Raw genomic sequence first — 23,438 nt, 5'->3', positions numbered from 1 at the left:
ATATGTGGAATATTTTTTAAAAAGTCGAATACATAGAAACAGAGAGTAGAATGGTGGTTACCAGGTTATTAGAGCTGTGGTGGGAGGTGCTAAGGGAAGGAGAGTAAAAAGTTGCAGTTATGTAGGATGAATAAGTTTGAAGATCTAATGTACAGAATGAGCGCTATTGTTAATAACATTGTATTGTATTATATACTGGGAATTTGCTAACAGCAGATTTTAGGTGCTCTTACAAAAAGGTGCTATCTGAGATGATGGAAATGGTAATTGGCTTGACTGTAGTAATCATTTCACTATTTGTATATCAAAACATCATGTTGTACACTTTAAATCTATAATTTTAAAAATCATCTAACTTTACAGATAATGAATACAATATGCCTTTTTTCATAAAATAAATTTTTTTTCATAAAAGATGTGTCTCGCTCAATCACAAAATCAGGACTATAATTACGGTCTCTGAGATCAGTTTTCATGCCGCTATACCACAGCCAGAGTAAAGATCGCAGCAAGTAGAACTTCATTTGATATGGGAGGTGCCGAAAATTCTCTTGGTTGCTGTTTTTCTGTCAGCACAATATTTTTACATGAATTCTTCGAAAAATAATTAATGTTGTGTTTCAAGTTACTACTGCTTGTTGATGAAAAGAGTTTCACTCTGTAAAATATTTGACAAGATTTATTCTGAGTCAAATATGAGGACCATAACTCATGGCATAGCCAGAGGAGATACCAAGAGCATGTGCCCAGAGTGGTGGGGCTATAGCTTGGTTGTATACGTTTCAGGGAGACATGTCATCCGTCAACACCTGTAAGATGTATATTGGTTCCGTCTGGAAAGGCAGGACAACTCGAAGGGGCAGGGCTCCCAAGTTATAGGTAGAGTCAAAGATTTTCTGATTGACAATTGGTTGAAACAGTTATTATCTAAACACCACGAATCAATAGAAAGGAGTGTCTGGGTTAAGATAAAGGGTTGGGGAGACCAAGGTTTTATTATGCAAGTGAAACCTTCAGGTACCAGGCTTCTGAGGTTTTACCAGACTTAAAAAGGTGCCAGACTCCTCGTAGTGAATTAGCTCCTGGACCAGGGAAAAGATCGGGAAAGGGAAGAGGATTCGCTACATATTGTAGATTTCCTTACAAGAGACAGCTTTACAGGGCCATTTCAAAATATGTCAAATAAAGATATTTTGGAGTAAAATACTTCAATTTCTTTCACGGCCTGCTACCAGTCATGTTGGAATTTTATTGCTACAAAGAGTCTGTTTTGTCAATCTTAAGATCTCTGTTTGAATGCTAATGCTGGTCACTTGTGCCTGAATTCCAAAGGAGGAATGTATAATGAGGCATGTCCTACCTCCCTTTTCCCATCATGGCCTAAACTAGAGTTCCAGGTTTATTTTGGAATTCTTTTAGCCAAGAGGGGTTCTATAAGTTGCTGGGGGCCTTAGAATTTTATTTTTGGTTTTCATATTGTACAATACTAACATTTCAAGGAAGTTTGACTCTTTTGTGGCCTCAAATGCCTTTAATAATGTATCTGCTCAAACATGTTAAGTAGTTACACATAAAACAAGGAGATATGGTGGTCAGAATTATTGCTTCCATCTTTGCCTCATTTTCAGCGACAAATCTTTAAAACTGAAACATATCTTTTTATTATGATGTGACAGGACTTTATTTGGATTTGTTTTATTGCTAAGTAAAATTCTAATTTTACTTTATTTGAGCACATTAAATATAGTGAATCTTAAATTTCAATAACTGTACAATTTAATTTTTTTAAAAAAGCACCATTTTCTAGTTTCGTGAATGTGATCTTTGTTTATATGTTATATTGTTTGGATATAGTTAAAGCATTGTGTCCATTTTTGGACTGCAGTTTGGAAGAAGCTCATAAAAATAGAGAGGGTATGTATATAAAATGAGCACTTTAATGGCAGGTTAAGAGAATTGGCATTGCTTAACCTGAAAAAGAGAGAGCTCAGGAAATGTGCTAATTATCACCCTCAGGCATCTGAAGTGATTTTATGAAAAGTACTGTAGTTTTTCTTTCCACTTAGAAAGGAGAGATTTGGGACTTATCTTGTGTTAGAGGTGATGGGAGCATCTCAGGGATTTAGCAAGGGTGATTGCAGTTTTCACTTGTTAATATCTCTTAAGAGAAGAATACAATGAAATGATTACAATGAAAAGATTAGGTGTGATGAAGTAACTTACTCAAGCATGTGGCATTGTCTCTCAAGCTTTCATCCTAAAGATGATGAACTAGAAGCCCAGAGAGTGCTGGAGAAAGAACTTACATCAAGATCTTGCATCAAGCCTTACATCAGGGCTTTTGCATGTCTCTGCACTACTTCTGAATACTTACTGAGTGATCTAATATTTCATTAGAGTTGACTGCACAAAATTAATTGGAATGGGAGGTCAAGCTCAGGATAAATTGAGAAATGCACCTCTTTCCAAGTATTGCAGGCGATGGCTTATTTTGTTAGAGTGGTGACTTTCTGCCAGTGTGGCTAAAGAGAAATAGATGTGTTGATTTTGATTGATTTGCATTTAGAAATTATGGAATATTTGTAATGTGCCCTAGATCATTGTGCTCTTCTTTTACAAACTGGAAAGAAGTATGGAGGCGTGGATACATTGCACCCCACCATGACTGAATGGTTACTACTCGGAATTTTTCACACCCAGCAGTGGTGCTAATGTTTCATCAGGTATAGCTTTTTGAGAGCCATCATTACCACTGACTCATTCCTTTTCTATGGCTTGAAATTGTATAGGAAAGGGAAGAGTAGATAAGTTTAAAGAGATTTCCTTGTTGCAGAAAACACTAAGTTATAACCAAATGAAAGAGTTGCAAATGGCATGGATGATGTGTTGCCCAAACCCTCATCTGAGAGATGTAAAACTTGAAGCCAGGAAAAACACATGGCTGGTATTTGCAGACAGGTGAGGACTAGAAACAAGGGATGAGAAGGACAAACAAAACTGAAAGCTGCAAATGGGTGATAAGGATTTATCGGGAAACACTGATGGCAGGTTTTTAGTGGCTAAGACAAAGTTATCATCCATATCTTTAGACAGAAAGAGGGAAGACAACTCTTTCATGGCACATAACTCTCTTTAAAGCATTAACATAAAGAACTTTTCTGAAAGGGACAAAGGGACTGATCCTGAAAACGGAAGTGAACAAGGTGATGAGCACTCTGAAAGGCTGAGGTGTACCTCACAGCTAAGGTCTCACTGGTATTTTTCTTTGAAAAATGGAGGTGATTCTCACCTTTTAGGGGAAGATCTGTTGCTACTTGACCATCACTGGCGAGTATCTAACTGTTTCACATCTGCAGAGAACCAAAGGTAAATTATAAAGCTGATGGGAATATTAAAATTCATCATTTCTTCTCAATGCATGAATTTGGATTAATATTTAACTGTTCATTAAATTTTTGTATTTTGTCTTCTTCCTACTGTCAGTAAGGTTCAGTGGAATTGAAGTCTATGTTTACTCACTTTTATGGCTTCTATGCCCTCAGGATAATGTCTGACACATATTAACACTCAGTAAATATTTTTATTATTGTTGTTGTACATAAAGCCATTGCTCTTCTTATTTTTAGTATTATATGATATTGGTGTTTAGAAGGGACTTAAAACCTGGTGTAATTCCTGTATTTTGTGATAAAAGACTGAGGCTAGGAAAGGGCCTGTATAAACTTACACAGCTACATGAACGGAACTTGGTTATACTGACTTCATTTATCTCCTAGTCCAGAACAATACATTTTTGAGTAAACAGCTTTATTAGAGAAGGTCATATTTAGTATATAGTTTTGATGAGCATGACATTATCTGAGATTCAATACTTTAATAACCCTCTTATTAATTGATTAGTTAATTCATTAAAATGTTGATTTGTTAATTCACCAATATTTCTTGAGACATATTGTGTGCTAAGCACTGCTTTACATAGAGCAGTGAACAAAAGCCAGTAGAGTTCTCTGAGTTTATGATTTACCTTCTGTGATGGGAGAGAGACTATCAAATCAATAAAACATTTTATGTCAGATGTTGGAAAGTATCATGAAAAAAAAAAAAGATCAGGCAAAGGGATAGGGGATTCTAGGAGACATTAGGGGATTAATTTAGAATTTTACTTAGGGAGGTCATGAAAGACCTCACTGAAGAGGCAACTTTTGGACAAGCACTTGAATTAGGCAAGGGAGCAAGCAATGAGCAAGCAATGGCCTGTTTGGGAGAGCAGCATTTCAGATGGAGGGAACAGCAAATGCAAGTCCTCTAAGGAGTAGTGTGCTTGGCATATTTACAAAGCATCAGGGAAGCCAGTGAAGTCAGTGAAAGTGAGAATATTGGAGATGAGCTTTGGGGAGGCCACAGTACATCACCATCTTCTCATGCCCGATGTCTCCTGACCAGTGGCTTCTGTCACAGTCAAATCTCAGATATGCAAGGCAACACTTCAGGGACTAGTCAGTCCACCTTCTCCCTATTATAGGATGTTTTCTGCCATAACCAGCTCCTTCAGGCAAGTAACATCTGAGCTTTCTGCCAGGTTGAAATAATAAGTGCCTCCTGAAACTGAACTGGGGATGGGAGTTGACCTTCAGTGAATGCCCTTGTATATCAGACATTTGGGACAGTATCAATAATTTCCCCTAGAGAATGTGCATTTCTCTTCTGATGCGAGAGCCTCAGATTGCTGATGGGAGAGACAGAAATGCAAAGTAGTTTGCAAGAGGTGAACTTCTTTCTATTCTGTTTCCAAAAGCAATGCAAGTCTAATGTATACCTTTGAAGAGTTGTTGTAGACTCAGACTATGTTTCATTTAAGAGAGCTGTGTGTTTTTCTACGAGGTTCCTCAGAGCCCCTCTAGTAACCTTTGGGGAATCATTGCATTGCTAAATCACCACATTAGCCTGCTGCCTTCTGGAAAATGCTGATCCCATTGCTTCTGTCAGCAGGAGAAGTCAACCCTTGGGCTAGAACTAACCATATTGAGAACTAACTGAGAGGTGAGGGAGGGTGGGGAAGCCCTTAAAAAGAAGTTCAGATCTTCAGGGTAGTGTGGGGGTGCAAAAAATCCTAGGAAACGCTGTACTAAATAGAAAGCACCTGTTTTTATTATTGCTAATCACCAAATAGCTTTTTTTAAAAATGCATGACAGTTTATAAAGCTTTTCCCTATCCCTTACCTCATTTCATCTCCTCTTCAATCCAGTGTGGCCTTGTTATATAAAATGATACAAACCAGCACATCTGCATCACCCGAAGCTTGTTGGAAATGCCCCCCGCAGGCCTGCTGAGCTAGAATTCACGTTTAACAAGACTGCTAGCCCCTTAACGTTTAAGAACATTGCTATAAAGCCTACAGAACAATAATTTCTTCTGATTACAGTAAGGAAATAGAGAATCAGCCTGATTGGGTGACTAAGCCAAGGTCACCCATTTAGTAAGTAGTGAAGCCGGGCTTCATACCCAAGCTTTGTGCCTCCTGGTCCAGCAGCCTCTTGACTGCAGTCACTTCCCACTCCACAGTCCCTTCATAGCATGCCTGCAATGTACTAGCTTTTGAAAGAAAAACAACCCTTTTTCTCTGAACCCACCTGCTCTTATTTTCTCCACCAGCTGTTCTGGGCTACTCCCTCATCTGCTTGCTGATTCTAGAAATGCAAACACGCTGAAAAGCTCTGCAGCATTGCCCACATGGCGCCCTCAATGAGTGAATCTGATAAGAATTGCTAGCATCAGACACTTCCTCTCAGGGCTTCTGTGCAAAAACCTTCTGGCCTCACTTGGAGGAAAGGGTACGAATTCAGAACAAGACAACTGAGATAAACACACTGGAACACACTGGTGGGTACAAATGGGTTTTTCCACTATTGCTTACTGTTAGGAAAGGATTAAAAAAAAAAAAAGCTGAGCTTAACATCACAGAAAAACACATGTGCAGAGAGCTTCATGGCCCACCATTCAACAGAATCTTGCTCTGTCACCCAGGTTGGAGTGCAGTCGTGAGATCTCAGCTCATTGCATCCTCTGCCTCCCAGATTCAATTGATTCTCCTGCTTCAGCCTCCCGAGTAGCTGGGATTACAGGTGCATGCCACCATGCCCCACTAATTTTTGTATTTTTAGTAGAGATGGGGTTTCACCATGTTGGCCAGACTGGTCTTGAACTCCTGACCTTAAGTGATCCACCCTCCGTGGATTCCCAAAGTGCTGGGATTACAGTCATTAACCACCGGCGCCCTTAAGGATACGAAACGCAGTAAGTGAATGCCTCGTCCTCACGAACTAATTGACCCAACAAGTAGGCAAAACTTAGTCTATTGGGTAAACAATGCCTCATCCATAGGAATCATACTTTGAGTGAGGGAAAATTCTAATAGAATTTTAAATATTTGATTCATAGATCCTGAACTAGAATTCCTTAAGTAAAGCTCACTGACCTCCGGTTGAATTCTCACATTTTATTAGTCAGTTTGTTAACTGAAAAAACTGACATAAGATGTTTCCTGTGAACCTACTATGTACATGAGGGTCATCAGAGTGGGTGATGGGAAAGGTTCTGGTATGAGTGATATCTTCCCTAAGAGCCAGCAGTTTAACAGAATTCACGTATATGTACATGCCAAATGATAATGGAACACAAAGGGACATTTCTTCCCTTACCTTCCACCTCAAAGAATGAAGTCTCAACCTCAAAGGGACATTTCTCCCTTACTTTCCACCTCAAAGAATGAAGTCTCAATCTAGGAGGTGGCATTTGAATTATTTATGGACAGAAGGTAAGTTTGGGACATTCAGAGTCTGCAGAGTAGAGAAAGTCATGGGCAAGGTGAAAGGAACAATGTGAATAAGACACAATGAAAAATGCTAGGTTTGTATTTGGAATAGCAAATAATGTGTTGAATATGACTTGTAATCTATCAACTCAGAGACAAAAGAAATATGCTTTTTTCTTTTTTTCTTTTTGTATATATTTAAGGTTATAGACTTTTGATATACATAGACATAGTGAAATGATTACTACAGTCAAGCCAATTGACACATCTATCATCTCACATAGTTATCTTTTTCTGTGTGAAGAACCCCTAAAATCTACTCCCTTAGCAAATTTTTTGTGTATGGACACACATTATTCACAATACTCCTTATGCTGCACACTAGATGCCTACTTACCCTATACAACTGCAACTCTTTACCCTTTGACCTTCACCTCCCCATTTCTCCCCACCCTCCAACTTTGGTAACCAGCATTCCTCTCTCCGTTTCTATGTATTTGACTGTTTTTTAGATTCCACGTATAAGAGTGATACAGTGTATGCCTCTCTGTGCCTGGCTTATTTCACTTAGCATAATGTTCTCCAGGTTCATCCATGTTGATGCAAATAGCAGGGTCTCCTTTTTTGAAGGCTGTATACTATTTTACTGTATATATATGTGTGTATATATATATACACACACATACATATATATACACATACATACATATATACACACACATACATGTATATATACACACATGTATATATGTATATACACCGCAATTTCTTTTCCATTCATCTGTTGATGAACACATAGATTGTTTCCATTATCCTGGCTAATGTGAATAATGCTGAAGTGAACATGGGAATGCAGTCATCTTGATAAAGTACTGATTTCGTTTCCTTTGGGTATATACCCAGAAGAGGGATTGCTGGGACACGTGGTAGTTGTATTTTAATTTTTTTAGGAACTTGCATACTGTTTGTCATAATAGCTACACCAATTTACATTCCCACTAACAACGTATAACTATTCTCCTTTCTCACCACCCTTGCCAACATTTGTTATGTCTTGTTCTTTTGATGATAACCATCCTAACAGGTGTGAGGTGGTATCTCATTGTGGTTTTGATTTGCATTTCCATGAGTAATGACGTTGAGCACCTTTTCACATAGCTGTTTTAGATTTTTTTTTTTTTTTTTTTTTTTTTTGAGACGGAGTCTGGCTCTGTCGCCCAGGCTGGAGTGCAGTGGCCGGATCTCAGCTCACTGCAAGCTCCGCCTCCCGGGTTTAAGCCATTCTCCTGCCTCAGCCTCCCGAGTAGCTGGGACTACAGGCGCCCGCCACTGTTTTAGATTTTTATGTCCTCCTTGGAGAAGTGTCCATTCAGGTCTCTTGCCTATTTTAAAACTGAGTTATTTGATTTTTGTTATTGAGTTGTGGGTTCCTTATATATTTTGGATATTAACTCCTTATCAGACATATGATTCACAAATGTTTTCTCCCAATCTTTAGTCTGCTTTTTCATTCTGTTTATTGTTTTCTTTGCTGGGCAGAAATTTTTTCATTTAATGTAGTCCCACTTGTTTATTTTTTCTTTTGTTGCCCATGCTTGATGTCTCAGCCAAAAAACAACAACAAAAATCACTGCAAAGGAAAATATTAACAAGCTTTTCTCACTGTATTCTTCTAGGAGTTTTATGGCTCTATATTTAGATCTTTAATTCATGTTGAGTTGGTTATTTTGTAGTGTCTTATAATGTTCTGACTTTATTGTTTTGATGTGGATATATAGATTTCCCAACATCATTTATTGAAGAGACTCTCCTTTCTTCATTGTATCTTCTTCCCTTTTCAGAATTTAGTTGACTATATATGCCTGGGTTTATTTCAGGGCTCCCTATTCAATTCCGTTAATCTCTGTGTCAGTTTTCATGGTAGTATTGTATTTTTTTTATCTTGGTACTATAATTTGAAATCGGGAAGTGTGATGCCTCCAACGTTGTTTTTCTTTTACAGGACTGCTTTGGCTATTCAGGGACTTTTGTTGTTCCATAAAAATTTTAGAATTAATTTTCCAATTTCCATGAAAAGCGAAATTATAAGAGGGATTGTATTGAATCTGTATATTGCTTTGAGTATAATAATTTTAATGTTATTAATATTTCAATATATGAACAAGAGGTATATTTTATTTGTATCTTCTATTTGTTTCATCCTATGGTTTTCAGTATACAGATCTTTCACCTTTTTGGTTGAATTTATTTCTAAGCATTGTATTTTTTTTAATGCTATTGTAAATGGGCTTATTTTCTTGATTTCTTTTTTGGACAGGTAATATTTAGTGTAAAGATATACAATTGATTTTTGTATTTTTTTAATCCTGCAACTTTACCAAAACCATTCTAAGAGTTTGTTGTGAAGTCTTTAGGGTTTTCTACATGAAGGATCATGTCACCTGCAAATAGGATAGTTTGTATTTGGACACCTTTTATTTTATCTTTTCTTGTCTGGTTATTCTTGCTGGTACTTCCAATACTGTGTTGAATAGAAGCGGTGAGAGTAGGCATCCTTGCCTTAAGCCAGACCCTAGAGAAAAGCTTCTAGTTTTCTCCCATTGATTGTCATGTAGACAATTCATAAATGGCCTATAATATGTTGAATAAATTTCCTTCAACACCTATTTTTTGTGAGTTTTTATCATGAAAGGATGTCAAACTTTGTCAAATGCTTTTCCTTGCATTTATTAAAATGACTTTTTACTTTTTTTTTTTTTTTTTAGACAGGGTCTGTTGGCTCTGTCACCCAGGCTGCTGGAGTGTAGTGGTGTGATCTTAGCTCACTGCAACTTTCACTCTGCAGGCTCAAGTGATCCTCCCAACTCATCCTCCCAAGTAGCCAGGACCACAGGTGCTACACCACCACACCTGGCTAATTTTTCTATTTTTAGTAGAAACAGGGTTTCATCACATTGTCCAGGCTAATCTTGGATGCCTGAGCTCAAGCGATCTGCCCACCTTGGCCTTCTAAGTGCTGGGAATACTGGCGTGAGCCACTGCATCTGGCCTGATCATGTGGTTTTTATCTTTTATATTGTTAACATGTTGTATCGCATTGATTCATTTGCTTATGTTAAACCAACCTTGCTCCCCAGGGATAATCTCACATAGTCCCAATGTATAACTTTTTAGATGAGTTGTAAAACTTGGTTTACTAGTATTTTATCGAAGATTTTTACATCTATGTTCCTCAGAGGTATTGGCCTGTTGTTTTCCTTTCCTGTGGTATCTTTTTTCTGCCTTTCATATGAGGATAATACTGGCCTCATAAAATGGGTCTGTATGTATTTTTTCTACTTCTATTTTTTTAAATAGATGATTAAGATGGGTATTAATTATTCCTTAAATGTCTGGTAGAATTCAACCATCAAGGCCTCTGGTCCTGGGCTTTACTTTGTTGGGAGGTTTTTAATTACTACATTAATCTCTTTATGTGTTATTCGTATGTTCATGATTTCTCTTTCTTCTTGATTCAATCTTGGAAGATGGTATGTTTCTAGGAATTTTCCATTTCTCTTAGGCTATCAGATTTGTTTACAGATAATTGTTCATAATAATCTCTCATGTCCTTTTTATTTCTGAGACATTTATTGTAATGTTTTCACTTTGGTTTTTTATCTTCGTTGTGTCTTTTTAAAACTTCTTAGTGATTCAATCTAAAAGTTTGTTAATTTTATTTTTTCAAAACTCAACTCTTAGTTTTGATTTTTAAATAGTTCTAGTTTCTATTTGATTTATTTCTGCTGTGAGCTTTATTACTTTTTTTCTTCTGCTAACTTTGGATTTAGTTTCTTTTTCTAGTTTATTGAGGTAGAATGTTAGGTTGTTTGAGTTCTTTCTTCTTTTTAATGTAGGCATTCACTGCTGCCAACATCCTACTTAGGAGTGTTTTACAGCATCTGTAGTTTTTAGTGTGTTGCATTTCCATTTTTGTTTGACTTAAGAGAGTTTAAAATTTCACTTTTGATTTTTTTCTTTGACTCATCAGTTGTTTAGAAGTATTTACTTTAATTTCCACATATTTGTAAATTTTCTACATTTTTCTCCTTTTATTGGTTTCTAATTTCATACTATTGTGGTTGGAAAAGATACTTGATATGATTTCAATATTCTTACATTCACACAGCATTGTTTTGTGGCCTGACATTTAATCTTTACTCGACAATGTTCCATGTGCCATTAAGAAGAATGTGTTTTCTGTTGCTGAAGGATGGAATGTTCTGTAAATGTCTGTTAGGCTCATTTGTATGGAAGAGTAGTTCAAGTCTAATAGTTTATAATTGATTTTTTTGGTCTAGATAATCTATCCATTGTTGAAAGTAGGTATTGACACCCCCTTCTATTATTGTATTGCTGTTTATTTCCCCCTTCAGATCTATTAATATTTGCTTTATATGTTTTGGTGTTCTTATGTTTGGTACCTATATATTTATAATTGTTATAGACTCTTGATGCATTGACCCCTTTATCATTATATAATGACCTTCTTTGTTCCTTATAGCAGTTTTTGGCTTAAAATCTAGCTTTTTAGATACCTCTGCTCTCTTTAAGCTTCCATTTGCACGAAATATCTTCAGTCTGTGTATGGTCTTAAAGGTGAAATGAGTCTCGTGTCAGCAGCATATATTTGGGTCTTGCCTTTTTAAAAATAATTTATCTGCTCTATGTCTTTTGATTGACCAATTTAGTCCACTTACATTTCAAGTAATTATTGATAGATAAGGATTTACCATTGACATTTTGTTAATCATTTTCTGGATATTTTGTAGATCCTTCCTCTCTTGCTGTCTTACTTTGTGATTTGGTGATTCTTTTTTTTGTAGTGGTGTTGTGGTTTCATTTCTTTCTCATCTTTTGTGTATTTACCAAAAGTTTTTGCTTTTTAGTTCTCATTAAGCATATGTAAAACATTTTATAGTTATACCTATATGTCTACTTGAAGCTGATACCCACTTTGATCACAGAAAAAAGCTTTATGGTTCTACCATTTCCCCACATTTTATGTTGTTGATGTCACAGTTTATTTCTTTTTATATTGTGTATACATTAACAAGTTAATGTAGCTGTAGTTATTTCAAATACTTTTTTTCCTTTCAATCTTTATACTGGCACTATAAGCAATTTACACACAACCATTTCAGTATTATGGTATTCTGATTTTGACTATATATTTACATTTTCAGTGAGTTTTATGCTTTCATATGTTTTCATGTTACTAATTCATAAGCCTTTTGTTTCATCCCAAATAACTCTCTTTAGTATTTCTTACAAAGCAATTCTAGTGGTGATGAACTCCCTCAACTTTTGTCTGCGAATGTCTTTTTTCTCCCTCTTTTCTGAAAGATAGCTTTGCTATGTAATGTATTTTTGGTTGGCAGTTTTATTTCTTTCCACATTTTGAATACATCATCACTCTCACTTGGCTTGCAAAGTTCCTACTAAGAAATCTATAATGGCCTTATTGGCATTTACTTGTATGTGACTTGCTTTTTTTTTTCTACCTGCTTTTAAAGTTCTTTCTTAGTTCTTAATTTTTTATTGTAATGTATCTTGGTGAACTTTTCTTTGGGTTGAATTTGGTTGGATTCTTTTGAGTTTCATGTACCTGCATGTTCATTTCTTTCCCCAGGTGGGAAGTTTTTAGCCATTATTTTTCTAAATAATGGTTTTCTGTCCCTTTCTCTCTCTGTTCTTGTGAAGCTCCTATTATGCAAAAAATAACTCTCTCGATGGTGTCTTATATATCACATAAACTTTTTCATTCCTTTTTTCTTTGTTCTACTCTGACTATATGATATAAAACAATCTGTCTTCTAGATTGCTTATTCTTTCTTCTGCATGATCTATTCTTCTTCAAGCTCTCTATTCCATCTTGTTGTTCAGTCATTGTATTATTTAGCTCCAAAATTTCTGTTTGGTTATTTTTTAATGTTTTCTATCATTTTGTTGCACTTACAATTTTGTTCTTGTATTATTTCCTAATTTTTAAAAACTGTTCTTTTGTGCTCTCTTGTTTGCTAAACTTCTTTTAAATTGATACATATTTGTACATATTCATGAGGTGCATGTGGTATTTTCTTACATACATAGAATATGTAATGATCAAGTCAGGATATTTAGGGTATATATCACTTTAAGTATTTATCATTTCTATGTGTTGGGAACATTTCAAATTCTCCCTTTCAGCTATTTTGAAATATACACATTGTTGTTACCTGTAGTCACCTTACTCTGGTATCAAACATTAGAATGTATTCCTTCTAACTATGTGTTTGTACCTATTAACCAACCTTGCTTTATCGCCAACATCCATATACCCTTTGCATTTTCTGGTATCTATCATTGTATTTTCTACCTCCTGGACCTCCACGTGTTTAGCTCCCACATATGAGTGAGAACATATGTCTTTCTGTGCTTGGCTTATTTCACTTAACATCACCTCCATCCAATTCCATCCATGTTGCTGCAAATGACATAATTTTATTTTTTTTTATGGCTAGATAGTATTTCATTATATATATGTGTGTGTGTGTGTGTATCTCCCATATTTTCTTTATCCATTTGTCCACTGATGAATATTTAGGTGGATTCCATGATTTTGCTATTGTGAATACTGCTGCAATAAACATGGGGGTGCATGTATCCTTTTGATATACTGATTTCCTTTTCTTTGAATAAATACCCATTGGTGAAAATGCTGGATTATATAGTAATAGTATTTTTAGTTTTTCAGAAATCTCTATACTGTTGTTTTTCTGAGCTTCTTTAGAGAATTATTTTGAATTCTTTGTCATAAAATTCATGAATCTCCAATTTTTCTGAGATCAGACAGGATCGGGCATATTCAGGGTGGTATGGCCATAGACAATGGCCAGTTCTTTAAGGTCACTTATTAGAAGTTTATTGTGTTCCTTTGGTGTCATATTTCTCTGATTCTTCATAATTCTTGTAGACTTACAAAGGTGTGTCTGTGCATTAGATGCACGCATGCCTTTTCCAAACTTTATGAACTGGTTTTGGTAAGAGAAGACCCTCACCTGTGGCAGAGGTGGGGGGACGGTTAGAGGGGATACATGCTGGGGCATGCCATGGCACCAGGTGTAGTGGTGTGGAGCACCATGAATGGAGGTATACAGTAGCTCCAGGTCCAGGGGTGGATGTGGTGTCTCGTTGGCTCAGAAAGCTGGTTCTTGGTGGCAAGAGCTGTGTGAGGTCTGCTGTGGCTATGAGGGTCCTCAGCGGTGTCTCTGAGTTTGGTGGCAAGAGGCTGGGGCAGAAAGTGATGGGGACCAGAGTCAGTGGTGTGCATGTACTCAGGTGTGGAGGCTGGCTGAAGGCATGTGTGTGGCAGCAAAGGTCATTTGCAAGCTTGTGCATCGTGCCTGGCAGCAGAGGAAGGGGCTAGGACTGACTGCATGTGCTCATGTTGTAGCAGAGGTTGGCAGTGTACACATGCATGATAGCAGGTGTCAGCTGCAGGCTGGGACGGGGGTCAGGCTGACTCCATGTGTGTAGGCAGTAGTGGGCCTGAGCTGGAGATGTGCACACCTAGGCAGCTGCAGGGGCCAGTTCTGGGTACAAGAATAGTGGTGGAGGCAGGACCTGGCAGGTGGGGCCAGCTACTTACATATGCACAGCTGCAGGGGCAGGGTTGGGTGCATACCCTAGCCTGCTGCAGGGGACAGTCTTGGGTGTGGACATGGTGATGATGGCTGGGTCCCCGGGCCAGAGCTCCTTAGAGACAGCAGCTGTTCTTTGTTTCCTTTAAATTAGGCCAACCCAATTCTGACTTTGACTACTTCTCCTTGGTGGTGAATTATTTGTCAGTCACTATTGGACCTTATCCCACCTACTAGGCAGAGTCAAAGTTCTGCCTGGGTCTTATGAGCTGTAACCCATATGTGGTCATTGGCCACTGTTATGGAATATGTGCCATGTGTGGGGCATGAGTCTTCACTGCTACCAAGAACTGCCCTTTGCCTGGGGTTCAGCTCCCCAGGCAAGTCACAGGGTCACCACTCCCCGGAATGCTGCTGACTGTCTCTACCCGGCTTCCTCTTAATACCCCTTGTGTGTATGTTTTTAGTTCCAAAGAAAACATTTGTCTCATCTAGATATACTTTTTTTTTTTTTTTTGAAGTGAGAGACTATTTTATTAAAAATAAATCGGAGAAAAAAATCATTGTCTTTTTTTTTTTTTTTAATTATACTTAAAGTTCTGGGTTGCATGTGCAGAACATGTAGTTTTGTTACATATAGATATTCTTAAGAGATCTCTTTCCCACATGTACCTCCATCCCTAAGCCTTACACATCTCCTTGCTGAATACAGTCTTTTCTAAGACCTGTGATCTCCAAATAACTTCTAGTTTTCTTACTGAAAAAATACCTGAGTCAAGGAAATACTACCTTAAGTAACCCACTTTAAATAGCACAGGAAACAGAGAAGAACGAATGTAAGTTAATATCTTAATAAACAGCTGCACCACATTCAGAACAACTGGGGCATGAGGTTGGTGAGATAGAATGGTGGGTGCTCAGACTGGACACTTTTTGGGGTTTTGGCGATGGGGAGTGGTGTGGGGCGTCTTCCATTGACTTCAGTGACTCTCCTCACTAAGATCATACAAGCCTATATTTCAGTCTCGGTTCCAACTTTCTGACCCTTTTTATCATTTACAAACTTGCCTCTGTGCCTGTCTTTCCCTCTTCCTTGTTCCGAGCAAGAGTTGGCTCTCCTTTCATTTACAGCCAGTCAACGTTGCCCCTAGATCCTGTCACCTCCTGTGTCTTGTGGGATGCTGCCTCAGCACCTACTTCTAAGGTGCTGATATTTTCATCCTCTCTACTGACTTCTCAGCTAATGACATGCTCACATCTATCCTGTCTGAATACAAAATCAGCACATGAAAAGCCCTTCTTTTCACCTTCCAACTCTTTCTAGCTCCTTCCTTCTCCATTCTTCACAACATCCCTGATTGCGCCACACTGGCTTCTGCCTCCAGGGCTCAGGAGTGCCTGAGAAACAGCCTGTTCAGTGTCAGTCATGGAGACAGATGGGCTCTGCCACTGACCGTATATTCTCCTGGAGAAATATACTGTAAGCTTTTCTAAGTCCCATATTCTTAATGTAAAAAATGATAACAGTGAGGACAACCTTGAAATACTGTTGTCAGGATTCAAAAACAAAGTAAGTACATCTTTTCGTCACAGTCCTTATATATAATACATAGGAAAGATCTGGAAGTATTATTATTTTTCTCAAATATTGCACCCTTAGCCTGAAGTCCGAGCCTCTCCCTCTTCCATCCTTCCAGTTTTCTTGGGAAATTTCTGCTCATCTACTTCTACTGTCATCTGTGCTGGTACCTGCTGTCACCTCCTTCCCTACCTTTCCCCTTGTCTGATGTGCCCCCACTACTCTCTCATGATACCTAAGAAATTGTCTTACAGTTATTTGAATTTTTGTCTCCCTCTCAGTACTGCTTTGCGAGTTCTTGGAGAACAGGAACTGGGGTATAAATCTTATATCCCGTGCCTTTGTTGTGTTGTCGTGAGCACTCAAATGCTTGTTGAATTTAATTGTATTTCACAAACTTTTATAGTGCTTACTATGTTCTAAACACTTTAGAGATATTAACTTTGTAGGCCGGGTGCAGTGGCTAGAATCCCAGCACTTTGGGAGGCCAAGGCAGGCAGATCACGAGGTCAGATCAAGACCATCCTGACTAACACGGTGAAACCCCGTCTCTACTAAAAATACAAAAAATTAGCGAGGCCTGGTGGTGGGTGCCTGTAATCCCAGCTACTCGGGAGGCTGAGGCAGGAGAATGGCCTGAACCTGGGAGGCGGAGGTTGCAGTGAGCCGAGATCGTATCACTGCACTCCAGCCTGGGCAACAGAGCAAGACTCTGTCTCAAAAAAATTAAAAAAAAAAAAGATATTAATTTCGTAATCTTTACAAGGAAACTATGATGCAGATACTAATATCTTCATTCTACAGATGAAGAAACTGAGGCACAAGGAGGTAAATTTGCCCAAGGCCACGTAACACAAGTAAATAGGGGAGTTGACATTTGAACAAGGTCAGTCTCCCTCATCTACTTTGTGTTTATGACTATCTACCCTGGCTTAATATTATTATATATTCCTTGCCTGCTTGAAGGATTGTAATGAAAGTATGATATGAATGAACTTTGTAGACTGCAAAATATTGAATGAATAAAGAAAAAGTGTTATATAAATACAAGTCATGACAACTAAAAAGAGAGCATTATAAACATAACACTTTATAGAAATTTGATGATCATCATCAAAATACTCTTTTAAACCCTGATTTTTGTATCACTGAAAAGAGAGACTGCTATTCTTATATGCTTTTCAAAGGTAAGCAAAAACTGAAAAACAGTTTAACATATGTCACCTCTGGAGTGTGGTCCCACAGTCATTTTGCTGCAAGGATCGATTCTACTTGAGAACAGCTGTTTAGAGCAGATGAAGTTCCTAAAATGGCCCTGGAGAGAAAAAAGCAAACGGGCAGCTGCTTGACCTTTTTCCAAATGAAAAAAAAAACAAACCCTGATCAGTTGGTCTTGATTGGCGTGTTCAGAGTCAAGGAGCTTTAGATCTGTTTTTATAACAAATCACTCGTGATGATTACTCACTGCTCACTAACATTGTATCACAGATCTTCTGGTGGGTCTGATGCGTATTTCCATTTTAACCCCATTAACACAGGCAGCTTGGACAGCATATGCCCTCTCAGTGGTGACCTGTAGGGAAAAGCAATAGAAAGTGTTTCTGCAGATCGCCTGTGTCAGAATTACCTGGAAGGGTTGAACCAAGCAGGTTAATGGGATCAAACTTAAAACTACCAATTCATAACCTTTGGGAGAGGATTCTAAGATGTTGCATTGAGAGCAAGCATCCCCAGGATGAGTCTTAGGAATACGGGGACTGGGTATCATGGAGGGGAGACACTGGCCTCTTACAGCATCATTCTAGAACTTAAGTTGACCTTTCCCAAAAGAATTCCAGATTTTCTTTCTTCTGCTGGTTATGATCAATTAATTGACGCTTACTATTGCGCAGGGAATGGAGATTGAGTTGCAGCTGAACATAAAGATATTCCTAAGTCTGTTTTGGCTCAGTTTACGTTAGTGATTTCAATTCTGTTCCCTGTGCCTTTAGGAAGAAAAAAAGAAATGAATTTTCTGGATGACCAACATTTGAATTGCTTGAGAGTGATAAAAATAAGCCCCACAGAGTAGCATTTAAAGAGATGATATATTAGGGCTTTAGTCAACACCTGAATAATGATGGCTGCCCCCTAGAAAAAAATTTTTTTTTAACTTTGTAACAGCTGCTTAATATAGCAGGGAAATGTTTCTGTTTTAAGCCCTGTTAGGAGGTGCTGGTGCAGACAAGTGTGTCCTCTTTGACATCTTGGAACAATTTTTTATGTCATTCATCACACCAACATAACCATGATTTGAAAATGCTATCAGTAGCTAGTCTCTCATAATCACATAACACCCGTGCTGCCGCCAGAGCATACCAGTAACTATAAGCCAAGGAGCACTTGTAGAAGGTGTTTAGAGTCCATTTACTTGTCTAAGAACACATATAAATTATAATTATTGTCTAGTAGATATATTGTATGCAATGCTACAAGTCAAGTCTGACGCTAACCACTCAGAGTTAGCACTGACTCCACAGGTTAAGGACGCAACCCCCAACAAGATTGCACTGACTTCAGATGCCGGCTGCCAGTTCAGGTTCCTTAGGCCGCTTTCACCTCTCACCAACTGAATACAGATTCGGAAGGGGATTTCCCATGACCCTCTCAGGTTAGATAATTCACTACAACAATTCACAAAATCCGATAAAGTATGGTATTTAGGATTATAGTTCTATTATTAGGGATACGATTCAGAAGCAGCCAAATGAAGAGACACATAAAGGCGGGAGCCGTGGCTCATGCCTGTAATCCCAGCACTTTGAGAGGCCGAGGTGGGTGGATCACGTGGTCAGGAGATCCAGACCGTCCTGGCTAACACAGTGAAACCCCGTCTCTACCAAAAATACAAAAACATTAGCTGAGCGTGGTGGCGGGTGCCTGTAGTCCCAGCTACTCAGGAGGCTGAGGCAGGAGAATGGTGTGAACCCAGGAGGTGGAGCTTGCAGTGAGCCAAGGTCACATCACTGCACTCCAGCCTGGGTGACAGAGCAAGGCTCTGTCTCAAAAAAAAAAAAAAAAAAAAAAAAAAAAAGAGAGGCACATAGAGTGAGGTCTCTAAGAGTTTCAAATACTGAGCTTTTATGCCCTCTCCCCATCAGAGCATGTCACCCTTCTGGCACATTGATACGGTCCCCAGACAAGGAAGCTCGCCAGAGCCTCAAGATCCAAAGTTTTTATTAGGGTTTTGTTACATAGGCATGACTGATTGAGTCATTGGCCACATGAACAAAGTCAACCTCCAACTTACCTCTCCTTCTGACCCATGGCTCAAAGTTTCAACCCTCTAATTACATGTTTGATCTTTCTGGCAGGACTAGCCGCCATCCAGAGACACCTCCTTAACTCAAACTCAGGTGTGGTTCATGGGCCCAGCATGAATCACAGACACTCTGATGATCTGGGAAGTTTCAAAGGTTTAGAACCTCCATCCCGGAAGCCCAGGACAAAGACCAAATTCTTTGTTGTATAACACTGTAATTCTCAGAGGATGATATTTCATATTAAATAAGTCTTATCTATTGGGACCTTGTACAGTGTTGAGGAGGAATGAATCTTAGAAACGATTTAGTCTAGCTTCCTGCGCTGCTTCTCTCTTTCGCTCAGGCCGGTGGCGCCGACAGGATGGGCAAGTGTCGTGGACTTCGTACTGCTAGGAAGCTCCGCAGTCACCGACGAGACCAGAAGTGGCATGATAAACAGTACAAGAAAGCCCGTTTGGGCACAGCCCTGAAGGCCAACCCTTTTGGAGGTGCTTCTCATGCAAAAGGAATCGTCCTGGAAAAAGTAGGAGTTGAAGCCAAACAGCCAAATTCTGCCATTAGGAAGTGTGTCAGGGTGCAGCTGATCAAGAATGGCAAGAAAACCACAGCCTTTGTACCCAACGACGGTTGCTTGAACTTTATTGAGGAAAACGATGAAGTTCTGGTTGCTGGATTTGGTCGCAAAGGTCATGCTGTTGGTGATATTCCTGGAGTCCGCTTTAAGGTTGTCAAAGTAGCCAATGTGTCTCTTCTGGCCCTATACAAAGGCAAGAAGGAAAGACCAAGATCATAAATTTTAATGGTGAAAACACTGTAGTAATAAATTTTCTTATGCCAAAAAAAAAAAAAAAAAAAAAAGGAAATGATTTAGTCTAAACCTCTCACTTGACAGGTGAGGAAACTGAGGTCCAGAGGTGAAGGGAATCTCCCAAGTTAGTTACAGCAGAGGTGGAGCTGGAGTCAGAGTTAGGTTTAGGTTTTCTTATCTCAAGACCTCAGATTTGGGACCCGCATGGAAATTTTCATGCAGAATTTACATGGCAAACAATGGGGATTGGAGAAAATGTGCACAACTGTGTGTGCACAAGCTGTATGTGTTCCGGGGCTTATAGCAGATAATATTGGGTGTCTGCTGTTTAGCTTGCTTGTACCAGGGCTGCCATATGGTTAATGAGGGCTCTTTAAACCACTGCTGGGGAAATTACTGAAACATAAAACTTCAGATGTGTGTCACCATTTCTCCTGGTCTAAGGAAACCTATTATAAAAGAGAAATCAAGAGCCTGGATTCTGTCTGACTCAGTCAACTCACGAGAAAATGATGGGCAAACCATTCTACCTGCCACTGTCTCAACTTCTCCATCTTTATAAAAAGGTGGGCAGAGAAGAATGGTATCACAATGTGACACTATGGAATATCTATGAAACATGGTGTGTGTGTTTTTTTCTTGGGGCACAAATTATTAAAAATGCAAAAAAAAAAAATGCAGTCATCCTATGGTGACCCTCAGTATGTTCTCTTTCCTCCTCTTCTGCACAGAGGGGTTGGCTGACTAGATGATTTTTATGGCCCCAGCCAGCTTCTAGAGTAAATATCTGGGTGGGGAGGTCATCATTGCTCCCTGTATGCCCATCTGTAAAGCAAGAATAAAGATATTTCCTTTAAAAAAGGAGGATTTGGGTGATACTTGGGAAAGGAAAAAGTAGAAAACTTAAAAAAACAACTTCCAGTTAGCTGACTTTTTCTCTTTTATGCTCTTTCTTTATTCATTTCTAAATCCCTCTGGTCACAGGGATTTTTAAAGGTTGGTAGAGACAAGACAGAGGCCTCTACTGACTCCAGCTGAGCTCTTTGTCTTCTCCTCAGTCACTCCCTTCTCTCTGTTTTTCTCACCTTGCCAAATGACACCACAATCTACATAGGCACTCAGAGTGGGAACTTAGTCATTCCTAAGGCAGCCCTTTCCTCACCCAGTCTGACTTTATGTCACCCCTTTTAGCATCTCTAGTTTACATTGTTATATCCCTTTGGTTCTACTGTCTCAGTTCACACTCCTCACCTCTTATCTTCTGCAGTGGAGGCCTCCCTTAACTGGCCTCCCTTATTCTGACCCTTTATCATTTATAAGAAGACATTAATTCTATGATCTGTATTATGTTGAGCCAGGTGGCTTACAGTCAGAAACAGTATTGAATAGATAAAATGTTTACAAGTATATTCTTGAGCTGCCTATATTATTGAACAACTGAATAACCTGAAGACTTGTTCAGCTGAGCCCAGCACAGGCCCTTACTAAATGTCTTCATGTAAATACATTATTTAGTCTCATTTAAAGTAGCTTCCAAGTATTCCTGTTCTGTGATCTTGGAAGTTCATGAGCCTGGGCTTTATGGGTAGGGACACTTTTATTTATTATTATGCGTCTAGTATCTAATGACCTGGCAAATAGTAAGTGCTTAAGTTCTTGTGGACAGAATGAATGCAAGAATATACTTCCTAATGGACTTGGGAGCTAGGAGGACCCTCAGAGAAAACTTAATAGAATGTATTCATTTATAAATACAGATGCTATGGTTAAAAGAGAGGAAGCAAGTCACATTGCGCACCAGCGCTTGTCTGGCTGGGCTGTTCTTATGCCTCTCACGTTTCCTATTGGGTTTCCTGCTGTGCAGTCTTTTTCATTGCGGAGAGTTTTCTTCTGTCCGCATCAGACCTCACCTCACAGTCTGCCCTCTTTGGCTTTCACCATTGATGACCTGAATAACCCCTGCAATAACTCCTTTCTTCATAATCTCCCCCCACCACCACCTCCCAACCAAAGGCCACCACCACCTGCTTTTCTGCCTGAGTCCATTGCACTTATAGCTCCTCCAGCTCCTTGAACCTCTTCTCCCTGTGTCCTGGGCATAGTCCCTTGTCCCCTTTGCCCCATTTCCTTCAGCAGCCGTCATCTTGTTTTTCACCTGGTTATGGCATTAATCTTCTACTCACTCCCCACTTTTTCTAGTTCTTTGTTCAGAATAAGTTTTGGAACAGTGGTGTTCACTTCCAGATTTTTCTGAGGACCCAACAGAATTCCTCCCTTGACCCTACTGTATCTGTTTCTGACTTTTATAAACTGCTTTCTTCACATTGAGGCCATGTGAAACATAGGATAAGCTATTTTTTCCATTAAAGGAAAAAAAAGCCCTTAGTATAGAAATCTTCCATCAACATGGGAGCCAAAGAAAATGTTTGTCTTTGTTATTTCCATCTTTTAAAATGCAATGTTTTACCATCAGGCATGCACCTGGTGGCAGGGAGTAGAAGAAAGGATTTTATGCTCCCCCAACTCAGGAAGAATTACTCTCTCCTACCCTGCCCCTGAAATATGAAGTCCTCGGCTCCCAGGTCTGAAGCCCTATGGCCTGGTTAGCTGGCTCCCTTGATAATGTGCAGTTGTATGGAGAAGCCACAAAAAGCAGCCATCATGATTTAGAAGCTTTAGAATAATAAGGTGTTTGACCTTTGGGTGTGATCCCTGATTGGTAGTGGTGGGCAGGATCTGGGGTCTCCCTGTATGAGAAGATGAATCTAGATGTCTATCAATGATTTTTTTTTTTTTTTTTGGTTGGCAGGCTGGGGTAGGGGACAGTGAGGAGAAAGGGTCCTGCTCTGTTGCCCAGGTTGGAGTGCAATGGCACAATCATGGCTCACCATAGCCTCAAACTCCAGGGCTCCAGTCATCCTCCCACCTCCCACCTCCTGAGTAGCTGGAATTACAGGCATGACCACCACACCTGGCTAATGTTTGTATTCTTTGTAGAGATGGGCTTTTGCCATGTTGTCCAGGCTGGTCTTAAACTCCTGACCTCAAGTGATCCACCTACCTGGACTGCCAAAGTGCTGAGATTACAGGCTTAAGCCACCGTGCCTGGCTAGATGGCTTTGTGATCTGAAGTTGGAGCAGAACTGCTTATCTTTTGTGTCAACTCCGCATTTTCTGCCTATCTTCCTGTACCTCACTTTGTACATTATTGCATCCCAGACTTACCCTGCTGTTTCCATTTCCCATCTAAATATGACCTTCCATGCCTCCTCTATT

The 23,438-nt window shown here is 39.1% G+C and overlaps 2 protein-coding genes across 3 annotated transcripts in view; both read left to right on the top strand.

The window, feature by feature from the left end:
• The window catches only part of FGF12 (fibroblast growth factor 12), a 585,431-nt gene that overhangs the window by 24,104 nt on the left and 537,889 nt on the right, over positions 1-23,438 (top strand). The window lies entirely within an intron of this gene.
• On the top strand, positions 19,665-20,221 carry LOC103241917 (small ribosomal subunit protein uS12-like). The gene has a single exon (XM_038002369.2). The coding sequence runs from the start codon at positions 19,716-19,718 to the stop codon at positions 20,145-20,147; it is 432 nt and encodes a 143-aa protein (XP_037858297.2). The 5' UTR covers positions 19,665-19,715; the 3' UTR covers positions 20,148-20,221.

This window comes from Chlorocebus sabaeus, chromosome 15 (genome assembly GCF_047675955.1).
Source record: "Chlorocebus sabaeus isolate Y175 chromosome 15, mChlSab1.0.hap1, whole genome shotgun sequence".
NCBI classification, from domain to species: domain Eukaryota; kingdom Metazoa; phylum Chordata; class Mammalia; order Primates; family Cercopithecidae; genus Chlorocebus; species Chlorocebus sabaeus.
This window is presented reverse-complemented; position numbering and strand designations above follow the sequence as displayed.

Coding starts and splice junctions, on each gene's coding strand:
- LOC103241917 (XM_038002369.2), top strand. CDS start 19,716: ATGGGCAAGTGTCGTGGACTTCGTACTGCTAGGAAGCTCCGCAGTCAC.